The sequence below is a fragment of the Pinus tabuliformis genome, chromosome 8 (assembly GCF_031772625.1).
Source record: "Pinus tabuliformis cultivar Carrire ecotype Pingquan chromosome 8, CPIR1, whole genome shotgun sequence".
In the NCBI taxonomy this organism is placed as follows: domain Eukaryota; kingdom Viridiplantae; phylum Streptophyta; class Pinopsida; order Pinales; family Pinaceae; genus Pinus; species Pinus tabuliformis.
The window spans coordinates 340,211,907-340,224,211 of NC_142294.1; the positions used below are offsets into that span (position 1 = coordinate 340,211,907).

Consider the following 12,305-nt stretch of genomic DNA (forward strand, 5'->3'; position numbering starts at 1 on the left):
CGACCGGAGAGAAGTGCGGCTGCGGAAACGGGTTATTACCCAAGTTAAAGTGCTGTGGCAGCACTATGGGCCTGAGGAGGCTACATGGGAGGACGAGGAACTCATTAGAAAAGCTTATCCAAATTTATTTAATGGGGCTAGACATCGGGACGATGTCCAATCCCAGGGGGGGGAGATGTAATGACCCCGGTAACTTGTAATTCTGAAATACTTACTGTGGTAAGAACTGTATGAGTGGTTACTCATTATTTTTGAATGACACTATTAATGAAGGAAGTTATTATATTAGATTATTTTTACATGTGTATGTTCTTGAAATGCTGGCAGCCTCCTGGTGGAGGATTTTCTATTTTAAGAAGATCAGTTATAAAACTGAATTAACTGCTTCTCACCCAAGGAAAAATCCTGGGAAGGAAAACCTCTGGGCTGTTGAGGAACAGGCAGAGAAGAATTCCAGAGAGGGAGAGACAGCAGACAGAGAAAGGGGTTAAGTCTGGTAGAGACCAGATAACCCAGCACAGGAGTGCATGTGTCTTGTTGAGGGCTGTAGGCCTGCAAGACTGCTCGGGGGGAGAATCCAGCGGAAAGTGGATCTCAAGGTTGGGAGGTTAAGAGCAAACATATAAGGTGCAGGTGAACTTCTGGAGCATTAACTCTTGTAGCTGGCGAGCCAGGTACGAGTTATATACCATTGTTCACTATTATTCGTCATTGTTTACTGGATTTATAACTCTGTATTAGGCTACTGGTGTTCAGGCGGAAACTATAGTAAACTAAATCTTTGCATTATTAGTTGCAAGAATATACATATATGTTTGAGACAATTCTTATTATCACCTGAACTGGTTATTTTAAACAAAAGAATAGAGTTTATCTATTAGATATACAATGCAGGTTGCTGAATGAAAAGTACTGGTTATTATCCATAAAGAACAGAAACAAATCATTATTAGGCAAACTAAGTATGTTTTCTATATAGAGAAGAGAAATAAACTTCTTTTAAACTGAGCATCAAAACATGCTGTCGACATATAGATAAGAACCGGTATTCAACTGCAACTCTATAACTGGAATATACATAAAAGCAGAGACATTCTAGATGTAACCGACCGTATGCAAATCCGGAGGCAAAGGCCTTAGTAGTAAGCAAGAGAAGAAAGATATACGAGAACGATACAACACATTGTAACAGTAAAACGATTTAGATAAAATACAGAACTGTATAACAGTTTCGTGCAGCTACGGAAAACAGAGCACGCTGTGAAATGGGTTATTATTCACAAGTATATCACAAACTATAGAAAAAAGCGTATCAGACCCTGTACGAGGGTTGAATGTCATTATTCTCAAAACTTGTAAAGAAATCACTGCGGCATACCAACATGCGCAGAATCTATGTGAAAGAATTAAAACATAGTAATATCTTTAACAAATTTCAACTAGTTAAATGATTAAAGATAAGCCGTAATGGTGCGAGGTCGACACGAAGTCACCGTGTGACCAAACCCTGTAGAGGGAACGGCCGGTGAACTAACCGCCGGTAACCTGTGGGTAGGCGACAGTCACCTTAACCCTCAATAATAAATCAAAACCTTATGGTCAATGGACGGTATTGAACCAGAACACGATGCCAAGCACTGTATAATCACAAGAAAAGCATTGTATACGGTACAGTATAGTTGAACTCTGGATGAACGAAACCATTGACAAATGCATGCAAGCCGAACAGGCGAATTTATTAACCAATATATACATGGTAAGTTTCAAAAACCATCCTTAAATATATATAGCAGGAAACCCTTTCGGGTGCCAGAACAGTATGAAAACCCAAAGATACAGAGTACTGAAGGAGGCCTTGGCTGTCTTAGATTCATATACATTTGGAAAAGTCAAATAGAAAAACCTTCTTGGCAAATAACAACAATACGCGTTCAGAAACATTAAAACATTCAGGGTTTATGGTTCCGACAGAGGGCCGTGAACCCTCAAACAATAATATATGAATCTGGCAGAATGCCGAATGGTTAACCAACCCACATCTGTATATTCAAGAATGGAAAGGCCGTCCTCGTTTCGAGCTCGGGATTGAACGAAGGACAGAACCCTGGGCCATTAAAATAAAACTGCCATGAGGAATACCTCAGGCTGGTTTCAAACACCATAAGATAAATCGTATTAACAACCCTTCTATTCTGTTAATCATGATTTCGGGTGAGAAAAACGCATGGTAAATACCTGTAAGTGCAGGGACTGCGTATTGACCTTCGAGCCGTATGGAAACCCCAATCGGATACCTGTAAAACAAATAAGAAGCGAGGTAAGCTCAGAGTATAAGATATGCCGGAGTATAAATAAGACCTGTTAGCATAAACCAATACGAATTATCCATGAGAAGATTTAATATATGGCGCGTTATGGATACCTGGAGAATGTTGCAGGATTGCTCACCGGCGCATGGAGGACTGCCGAGCGGAGCAGAATGCGGCTCTTCCACAGACAAATGCAAATGAACCCGAGAACCTCGGCTCGGTGGATAATAAAGGTCCCTAAAACCCTTGAGCTGTCGTAAACCCTTGGATCTGGTTAAGTGATCTGGGCCGTCCGTCGAATCCAAGTTATGGCGCGCTAAACCCCGCAGAGTTACCAATGTATCACATGGCCTCTGCACGGTGCTAGCCACCTGGCAGGGGTAGGTGAGGATATTAACATACGTTCACCACTTGGTACCGATATGGTCGGGTAGTAAGGTTGAAGCGCCACCTTTGACTTAGCCATAATATAATCCCGACACCTCCAAACAAACAGTTGGATACGCCATGGAAAGCTTACATTATTCATATGTGTACATTTAACTATAACATGGGTGCATCAATGGTAAAGAATTTTATGTATACGCAAAGGATTATTCCATGCTCGTTATATATAGGGATGAATGTTAGGCGTAAGATATTTAATTAAATTTTTTTTAATTGGTGTAATTGTCATGGAGTCGTGACAGTTAGCCTTTGCATCGGTCACTAACTTCTAGAGATTTTCAAAAGCATTTTGTTGTCCCACTACAAGGGGAAATTGTGTGAAATAATGAAGCCACTTCCACATTCATGAACCATTATAATAAAACGGTATGATGCTAAATGTACCACAAATTTTTGTGATTCTAAGTATATTAGGGGATCATAAAAAGTAGCAATGAGAACCATATGCCAAATGATAATGATAAACTTTGAAATATAACATGCATCTTGAGTTGTATTTAGGTTTAGAATGCATCCAAGAAATCTATCATTTTCATTAGATATTTATAAAATAGGATGTTATTTCAACCATCAAAGCAACAATTAAACTCATGAATAACAATAGACATCTCAACCTCCAATGTAAAGCAATGGGTGGTGATCTTAGTATGCAAATGTAAGGTTATATATGAGAAACAGCCTTGCACCTTTGGATTAAGAAATAACTATTTATCATATATATCGTATATCTTTGGGTTGAGAAAATTACACTTTTGGGTTTCAAAGGTTCTTTCATAACTTTGTTATCCTTATTAAATTTGAATCATTGATCCAAACCAATGAAATAACCTTAATCTAGTGAGAGGAATTTCCCAAATCTTCTATTTCTTAAATTTACCTATTCACCTTTAAGTGAAATTGTTAGTTAATAAATTTTATAAACACTTACACTCTCCGATTTTTTTTTGAAAAAAAAAACAGATTCCAATGATTTTTTTGATGTCGGAGTAAATTTGGCGCTCTATAGACAACGCTCCGCCCTTTTTATTTTGTTGAGGTTGAGGAACTGCACGGTGAGTACATTAAATGAGTTCACTGTCCTTGATGAGCGAGATTAGGTTAAATTCCTTCGCTGCCATCCTGATGTTTTTGAATGGGTTACTGACTGGTCAGAAGTGTGGTTCTCAATCATCTTCACTGTTCATTTTTCATTTTTCAATTTATTATTAATTTTTTTTTCATTGATATGTATAATTTGTGTCGCTAATTATATAAAATTTACATTAAAATTTTAATAGCATTTTCTATTTATAATTTTTATTTATATTAAAAATATATTTTTCTATTTTTAATTTTAAAATTTTAAAATATGTTTTATTTATTATTTAAAATCATCATAATTTTTATATATTTTTAAAATTAAAATAAATAAATTATTAATTTATACAAATCTAAATAGGTAAATAATAATAGTAACCTCCACATCTTAAAATATAATGGCAATATAAAATATAGTTACCTATATCTTATTGAAAAGCAACAACCAGACTGCACGGCGTGAAAAGATACCGCAGCGCTGTGATGTCTTAAAATTTCGTTAAAATATGTTTCCCTCTAAAATATACTCTGTTGTACTATGATGAAATAATAAAAATAAAAACTAAATTATAATACCCTGCTGTACCTTGAAGAATGAAAAAAACAAACAAACTAATAAATGGTCTGTCCGAAGGATGTGTTGAGAGAAAGATTATCTGCAATTAAAAAGGAGAAAAGTAAGATTAAAGGATGTATTTGGATGGTTGGATAAAGCATAGCTGGCATTTATAAAAGGTAGTGTAAGATTAGCAACCTCTATAAAAGATTTAAATGAGGTGTACACACGCTCCAAGGCAATTGCAGTACATGTTCCTCTCACATTGACAATTTAATATATTACCTCCAAATTCAAATGGGACGAAGAGTCTCAAGTCTCGACACTGTAGTCATTTAACTATAGCATTGCTGGCCTCCGCCCATCTCAACTTAAAAAGCAATCTCTACCTTGCCCTAGCATCGTCCCTCCGCCGGCTCTCGATTCCTTAAGGGCCTCCGCAATTAAGATGAAACTCAAATCATACATGGATTTCTGCTCATAACATAATTTCTCTTCTGTGTCTATGTGCAGAACTGTGTATTATGGGTTGTACAAATGTTCCGGACCTGGTGCAACTAATAAACGAAGAGTCTCATGGTCGCGTGAACTCAGTCACACTGCACAGGGAGGCTGCACCGTTTTTAAGTAGCAGTTTCATTGATGGGCAGAATTGGATCAAAAATATGCCAACCCGCTGGTAGAGATCTACTAATTTGGTTCCACTAAATGGCTAAAACGTCGGCCATTAATTTTCGTCTTCCAACAATTCCCTCGTTTCTTGACACGTTAAGTTGCATTCGTTGCTTGAGTCTCAGGCAATAAGAGCAATCGCGTTGAATAGCATGATCTGTCTCAACGGGTTTGTAATTGAAGGCCAAATGTACATTGTAAACGATTCATTTCATTATTCGTTCACGTTTCTTACAATAATTTATGCTCTAGTGTGGAATTTATTCAACGGTCGTGTGGAATTTATTCATGTATCAATACACCATGAAGAATGGCAGTCTATACGCTTTCATTGTTCAATATTTGTTACCGTCCTCACTTTGTTTATGATACCACAATACGAATCTAGCATAAACTAAAGTCTAGCTAGTAATTGTCAATGTTGGCCAGAGATTAAAAATTTGATGCTGAGAAGAACAAGCGAGAGAATAAAGCTGACGCCTGAACTCTGAAGGTGAATTTGAAAGTATATTTACATAATTTAGAACGACATATGATTTGTTTCTGAAAACTAGATACCAAGGATTTTTCTGGTATTGAAGTACTTGGCAAGGTGTTTCCCATGTGAAAGTTATGTTTTAGATTGAATTTGCTTCGTTGTCCTGGCCGTTCAGATCCATTCGTCGACCACATGGCTGCTTTTTAACGGTTCAGATTCATTAGACAAGATCTTGCTGCTTTGAGTAGTTAATTTTATTTCTCTAAGGGTTCCGTAGATCTAGATTTTAGACCAGATCTTTCTGCTTTGAGTAGTTAATTTTATTTCTCCAAGTGCTCAGTAGGTGTAGATTTAAAATAGATTTTGATTTTTTTCTATAAATTTCAATAAAAGTATAAATTAATTGAAAGATTCTAATAAATTTTAATCTCAAATCTTATAATTTATCTAATGCTTCGTAACATAATCTTCACCCATTAAATCATCCCATATCTTTTATTTATCATACAAACATTACACATATTATGAATTTTTTTCATTATTAAATAACAACAATTTATTTTATAGTGATAAAAAATATTTATGATTTTAAATAAAAATTTAATTTCTGAATATAAAATCAAATATTTATTTTTAAATTTTTTAATAATAAATTCTAAATAATAACCTAATAAATTAACTCTTTATTCACCTATTCTGAATATGTTTATAGTAATACTCACCTCTAATTGAATTTAGTCGGTACATTTTAAAAATAAAATAAATAATTTGCAAAATCATAATAAACTTGAACGATGTATTTATATTTTTCTCATATATCATTTTTATTAGTTTAAAAATGATAAATGTATCATGATTTTAAATATTTGTAATAGGTCATCAAACAATCAATTTACTTAAATTTGGTTTGATATTGTAATTTTTAATTACTAAATTTAGTATTTTTAATACAAAATGAATTCAACGTCTTCAATTTTTTTTTTGCTACAATATATTGTAATATTAATAAATAATATTTTAAATTTATTGAATTTTAAATAATTTATTTTGAATCTTAAATAATTTTTATTGGAAATTTTGAAAAGAAAATACATATTTATTATTATTATTTTTAATGAAGAAAAAAACAAAACTTAAATTTGATTTAAATATTGCATAGTTATTTTATTTTATTTTTAAATTATGCAATAATAAAGTTACATAACAATTCAATAAAGTGGGCAATTAAATTAGTGACTTAAATTATAGAGCTAACCAGTGTCATTATTTATTTTGTTATATAGTTTGAGTAGGCTTAACATTTAAAAAAATATATTCTTTTAAAAGGTCATGGGCATAAATGAAGCTTTACCATGTTTTTGATGAATTAAAAATTCATAGCTAAATCACCATATTTTTTATGAGTTAAAAGATTAGGAAGGTTAGTGTTTTGACTAATATTTTGAACTTATGATTTGATATAGGTGTAAGAAAGATATTATAAAATAAAATGCACTTTCAACCCTCTCAATGTTACAAAGATGACAAATTCTTTCAGCCCAGCACATTTTACAAATTGTTCGCTCAAGGTTTCACTATGAAGCTTGTGAGATTTGTAGGCTTATTTAAGCAATGCTGATTTTATTGATTACTCTAGCCAAAACATAAAGATACTTTTGAACTTTACAAGAATAATATTTTTTATTTTTTGTTTTGCAAATGTGCATTTTCTTTAATTCAATAATGATTTATCCAAAACTTGACATCTTTCTACCAACCTCAATTATGGGTCTCCCAAATAGGTGAAACATAAAGCCCATCTAACCACTCCTAGGAACATAAAGACTATATTGAACCTACATTTTTGCACTTTGCTAGCTTAACTAGTTCTTAGCAGAGTTAAGGGGCTTTTTCATATTTTATATGCCTAGCATGACTATTGTCTAGGATTTTGAAGGGATTTTGCATAGATTTTGCGAAGATCCATCTGAGATATTTGTGGGGCTTTCTCCTTCCTACAAAAGGATACCAGATCATTTAGCTTGGGATAGTAAATGCTGGCACTTAATAACACTTTCCTAGCTTTCTCATGAGACTTACAAAGATTTTTCATATTTTATATGCCTAACATGACTATTATCTAGGATTTTGAAGGGATTTCGGATACATTTTGAGGAGATCCAGCTTGGGATATTTGTGGGGCTTTCTCCTCACTACAAAAGAATCCCAACTCGTTTCGTTGGGCACGGTAAATACTTGCACTTAATAACACTTTCCTAGCTTAATGAGTTCTGGGAGAGTTAAAGAGAATTTTCATACTTTATATGCCTAACATGACTATTGTCTAGGATTTTGGATAGATTTTGCATAGATTTTGAGGATATCCAACCCTAGATATTTGTGGGGATTTCTCCTTGCTCCAAAAGAATCCCAACTTTTTTAGCTCGAGATAGTAAATGCTCTTTCTTCTTGCTATGCAGTGACCTAGGAAACAAGATCTATTTTTTAATGGATATTAGGAGTGAAACCAACCCACCCCTCAATGAGGTTGCCCCTACCCATTCATATAAATAAGAGGCTCTAGTATCCTCGTAGTAGAAGAAGAAAAATATAGTGAAGCATGTGAATAATGGGAACATTATAGATTTGATTTCAAGCAAGTTTTGTAACTCTATCATGTAGAATCAATTTTTCTGTTAATGGACGTGATATATGATTTCTAAGTTTAGTTCATCTTTATTTTAAGGGCTCTGAGCTTCCTTGCATTCTTAATTAGTATTATTATATAAATTAAATGGTTGATAAATGTTGATATACATATATTCATGATAAACATCAAAACCACTATTTCATAATATATCTCATATCATGATGGTTAAATAACAAACGACAAAAAATAATTGAATGATTACTTTATTTTTAATTATTATATATATATATATATATATATATATATATGAAAAAACATGTAACAAGATTCTTAATAATGGAGATTCGCCACATTTTTTATGGAGATTTTTAACTTTTCTTATAGATTTTGTTACAATACCATGGTTTATTAATATAAGATGTCCCAAAAACCATAAATCATTTCATATTACTTATATATCTTTTTTTTTAATCTAAATACTAAAAATATTTCATAAAAATTAAATATCTAGTTTCTATCTAATAATTATAAATAAATTAAAGATCCTTTATTCATTATAAAATTATTATATAATATATGTATAGATTATAAAAATTTCACTAAAAATTAACTTCGATGAAACTTTTGTCTATTATAAAAATTTCACTAAAAATTAACTTGGATGAAACTTTTGTCTATTTTCTTTCTTACTATGTGTAAAAAAAAAACATTAAACTTTAATTTTCACTATCCAATTTTAAACTCACCCAACAATTAATCTCACTCCTCCAAGCTACATTGATTCCACACAAGACCGACGCACATCACTATGATATACTTCAAAATAGCTCAAACTATTCCAATCTTTTCATCCTCGAATCAAATCAAGGCATCCTAATCGGTGCCGAATCGATTACGAGTGTCCAGGGTGAAGGAAATTGTACTGTCCACACAACAAGTCCGTGAAACCGCTAAATTCTCGATATCCCATCCTAGACTCCGTGAAACCGCTTTATTCCGAAGCTTTCCCGCCAAAAGCACATACCACTGCATTTCCTTTCAGTAAATGTGTTTTTTAAGCGTCGGCTGGCCTTTTCTTGAGGAAACGGGCGACCGTGTTCTAACAGAGCCTGCCAGAAAACCGTTGTAGAAGAGACATCCGATACTTCGGACAAAACAGGCTAAAAGTTGGGTCTTAGTTGGCACATTTGCTTTTCCCAAGTGGCAGCCACGACACATTGTCTTGATATTTAATAAGTTTTATAAACATTTCTACTGTCAAAGTGTTTTTTTTTTAAAGAACGAGATTCGGGTGATTTTTTAATGTTGGGGGTAAATTTGCCTGTGTGTTGAGAAAGTGCCCGGTTAGTATATTAAATGAACTCATTATCATTGTGATGAGCCAGATTACTTGTCTAAAAATTATGTTTTTTTTTTCTTAAAAGTTATATAAATTTTAAAGGATTTTGTAAATCCAAATAAAAGTTGTCAAAGTCATAATTTTAAGTGTTTTAGACGTTTTTGATGGTGCTAAATCCATTTCGACTATCAAATACATGATTCAAACACTGCATCTACAAGATTTTTTGAATTTTTTTTTGTCCAACCACTTTTGGCTGTCCAAGCAATTCTCCCGCCTCCGTAGAGGACTCCCATTAAATGCCTTCATTATCCTCATAATATTTCTAAATGAATCACTATAACATCCATGTAACCATAATACATAAATAAATAAACAAATTTTTTACTACCCATTAAACATAAGTTATTTTATACCATAATTGATATATGTATGTATGTATGTATTTATGTATGTATGTATGTGTATATATATATATATATATATATATATATATATGTGCGTGCAATGGAGGCACGCGCCATTCCAAAAGAATGTCTTGTTAATTAATTTTGGTATTACTGTCCACAGTCGGCTTTGCCATATCGTGAGGGCTCATATGGCCTTCCAAGAGATAGAAGGACTATTACCAGCCTTGGGAATCAATGTTGGTTGTACATTACTCCACGTGGCTCGATCTCCAACGATTACACAGTGGGCAATTGTCCTCTGTTTTGGTTTGGCTGCGACAGGTGGTGTGAATCTCGCTCGTTGATCAGGTCAGAGGTATCTGACGATGGTGAGGGCTCCAGGCTTACCAAATACCCAACACCCCTCCTCCCGTCGGTACGTAGCTCATTTGCAATCCAAGGTTGAGGGTTTTGGTTGCTCTGCAACCTTTCGCTTTTGGTTTCTCTGTGGTTCTTTGTCTTGGCTTCCAGGATTTATGGCTTCGTCGGTTCGTCTGTTGCGGGGAGGTAACCCCGAACTCTTTCTTTCTATGATTTTAGTTCACTCTTTCGATCATACTCTGTATTCATTGGGAGCTATTCCAGCGCTTAGGGTTGATACATCCCTTTGCTGGCCAAGTTTGGCATCCAACTCTTCCTGCGCTTCGAGGAATGGCAATCTTCTTCCATTGTATGAAACTTGTAAGCTCTTAACTAAGACAAAGCTCTTGTAGTGGTTTATACTTCTTTCTTACAGTGATTTGTACTTCTACCTTCTATACATTTTTCTAACCCTGGAAGGTATGTGATATGCAGATGGATGACGCCAAGCTGCGACCTATCAAATTCAGGTAAGGTTGGTTTGTTCCAAGAGCTCTTAGCTAAATTGTAGAAATACTTCAGGTTCTCTTCTCTGTTTGCTAATGTCGGCCAACGATTTTGTTGCAGGTACACTACTATTTATTAGGTATGCCTTTGTGGTTCATCCTTTGGATTTTCAGTGATCATGCATTCTCACAACTCTGCAATTAGTACAGGTTGGAACTCATTTCCTGGCTCCTCAAGGTTAATATGATGCAGTTTATGACTCGTTGAATTGGTGAAACATTTAGTTTGAATTTGAAATGCACCTTAATATAAGGAGGACTGTTTTAATTATGTTGCACTTCGGAGAAAGACATTTTAAAGTTTCTCTACGCTGTTTGATGTAAATGTTGGTTCTGTATGTAATTATTCTTTTGTTAAGGCCGTAACTTTTACGGAGAGACAGAGAAAAATATCTCAGCCATGTCTTGGTATTTTGATAAGAACTTTGTTACTTATGCCTGAAGCTTATTAATTTATATCACTGGATATGTATATAATTTTCTTGCGCAATCGTATTTATGTTCATAACTATCTGTTTTCCGATGTTTGGTGTTTGATTTCAAAGTTTGGTTGTGGAAATTATATTTAATTTGAAACTCTTTAACTGTTTTGGGTTTGTTGCCATCTCTCTACAAGAGGGTTAATCTCTCTGAGAGTCTTTCCGCTTTATAATGTTGCGGTTTGTATAATTACAATAACCCCATGAATATGCATTCTTCATTGGTTGAAGCTAGAACTCACCTTAGGGTTTCGTTATGCATTCGGTTGAAATCTAAGGGTTAGGTTTATTTCTGTCGACAGCCTCTTTCACTGTCTCTAACTTGTCAAGGGGTAGATAAATCGAAAGGAAAGAGGGATTCTGAAATTCATCAGGGTTTGTATGTGATAGATTATTCATACATATGTTTTGCTTACCCAAAATTTAGTAGAAAGAAAGGATTCAGTAACTGATTATTCTTGTTACGTTGCCGCACATTTATATATATGTAATCTATAAAAAGGAAAACAGAGTAAGAGGGATTTCATGCTCGTTTGGTGCAATATTTCTGAATGCACCTGAGAATTACTATTTACTATTGTATAATTATCACTGAATCTACTGTTTTTCTAATGCATTTCTATCACTGAATATTATTGTTTAATTCCTACTCCTAGGAATAAATAATTTCTCATAACGTAATACCATCCTATAGTTACAGACTAGATTACTTATCTGTTCCAAATTTGTAAATGGGTCAATCCAGCTTTGTCTAGAAAGTCTCTCCTCCCAGCCTCGAGCCTGGCGATTACGTCTAGGCCCTCCCCCGAGCACTTTCTCTGTTCCACACCTGGATTATATCCAATTATAGTCGTGCCTTGGGCTTCACGACTCCATGGTCTAGCCTCAAGTCCTGCACTCAGTTGACTATAAAATGAGTAACTTCCCACTGGTTTCTCTATCTTCCAGCTCAAGGATAGTTCTGTTCCCCTCCTTTAACTTTTCAAGGAAGGGGTTTAACTATT

At 34.1% G+C, this 12,305-nt stretch overlaps 1 protein-coding gene across 1 annotated transcript; it reads right to left on the reverse strand.

Moving 5' to 3' along the window:
• Positions 1 to 1,934: 1,934 nt before the first annotated feature.
• On the reverse strand, positions 1,935 to 2,775 carry LOC149235526 (uncharacterized). Its single transcript, XM_089368577.1, has 4 exons — positions 2,712 to 2,775; positions 2,423 to 2,579; positions 2,236 to 2,294; positions 1,935 to 2,104 (listed from the first exon to the last, which is right to left on the reverse strand). The coding sequence occupies exons 1-4, from the start codon at positions 2,773 to 2,775 to the stop codon at positions 2,025 to 2,027; spliced, it is 360 nt and encodes a 119-aa protein (XP_089224703.1). The 3' UTR covers positions 1,935 to 2,024.
• Between the last annotated feature and the right edge of the window lie 9,530 nt (positions 2,776 to 12,305).

Coding starts and splice junctions, on each gene's coding strand:
- LOC149235526 (XM_089368577.1), bottom strand. CDS start 2,775: ATGGCTAAGTCAAAGGTGGCGCTTCAACCTTACTACCCGACCATATCG. Junction 2,580..2,711: donor ATCGGTACCAAGTGGTGAAC/GTATGTTAATAT, acceptor TCACTTAACCAG/ATCCAAGGGTTTACGACAGC. Junction 2,295..2,422: donor AATCCTGCAACATTCTCCAG/GTATCCATAACG, acceptor TTTGTTTTACAG/GTATCCGATTGGGGTTTCCA.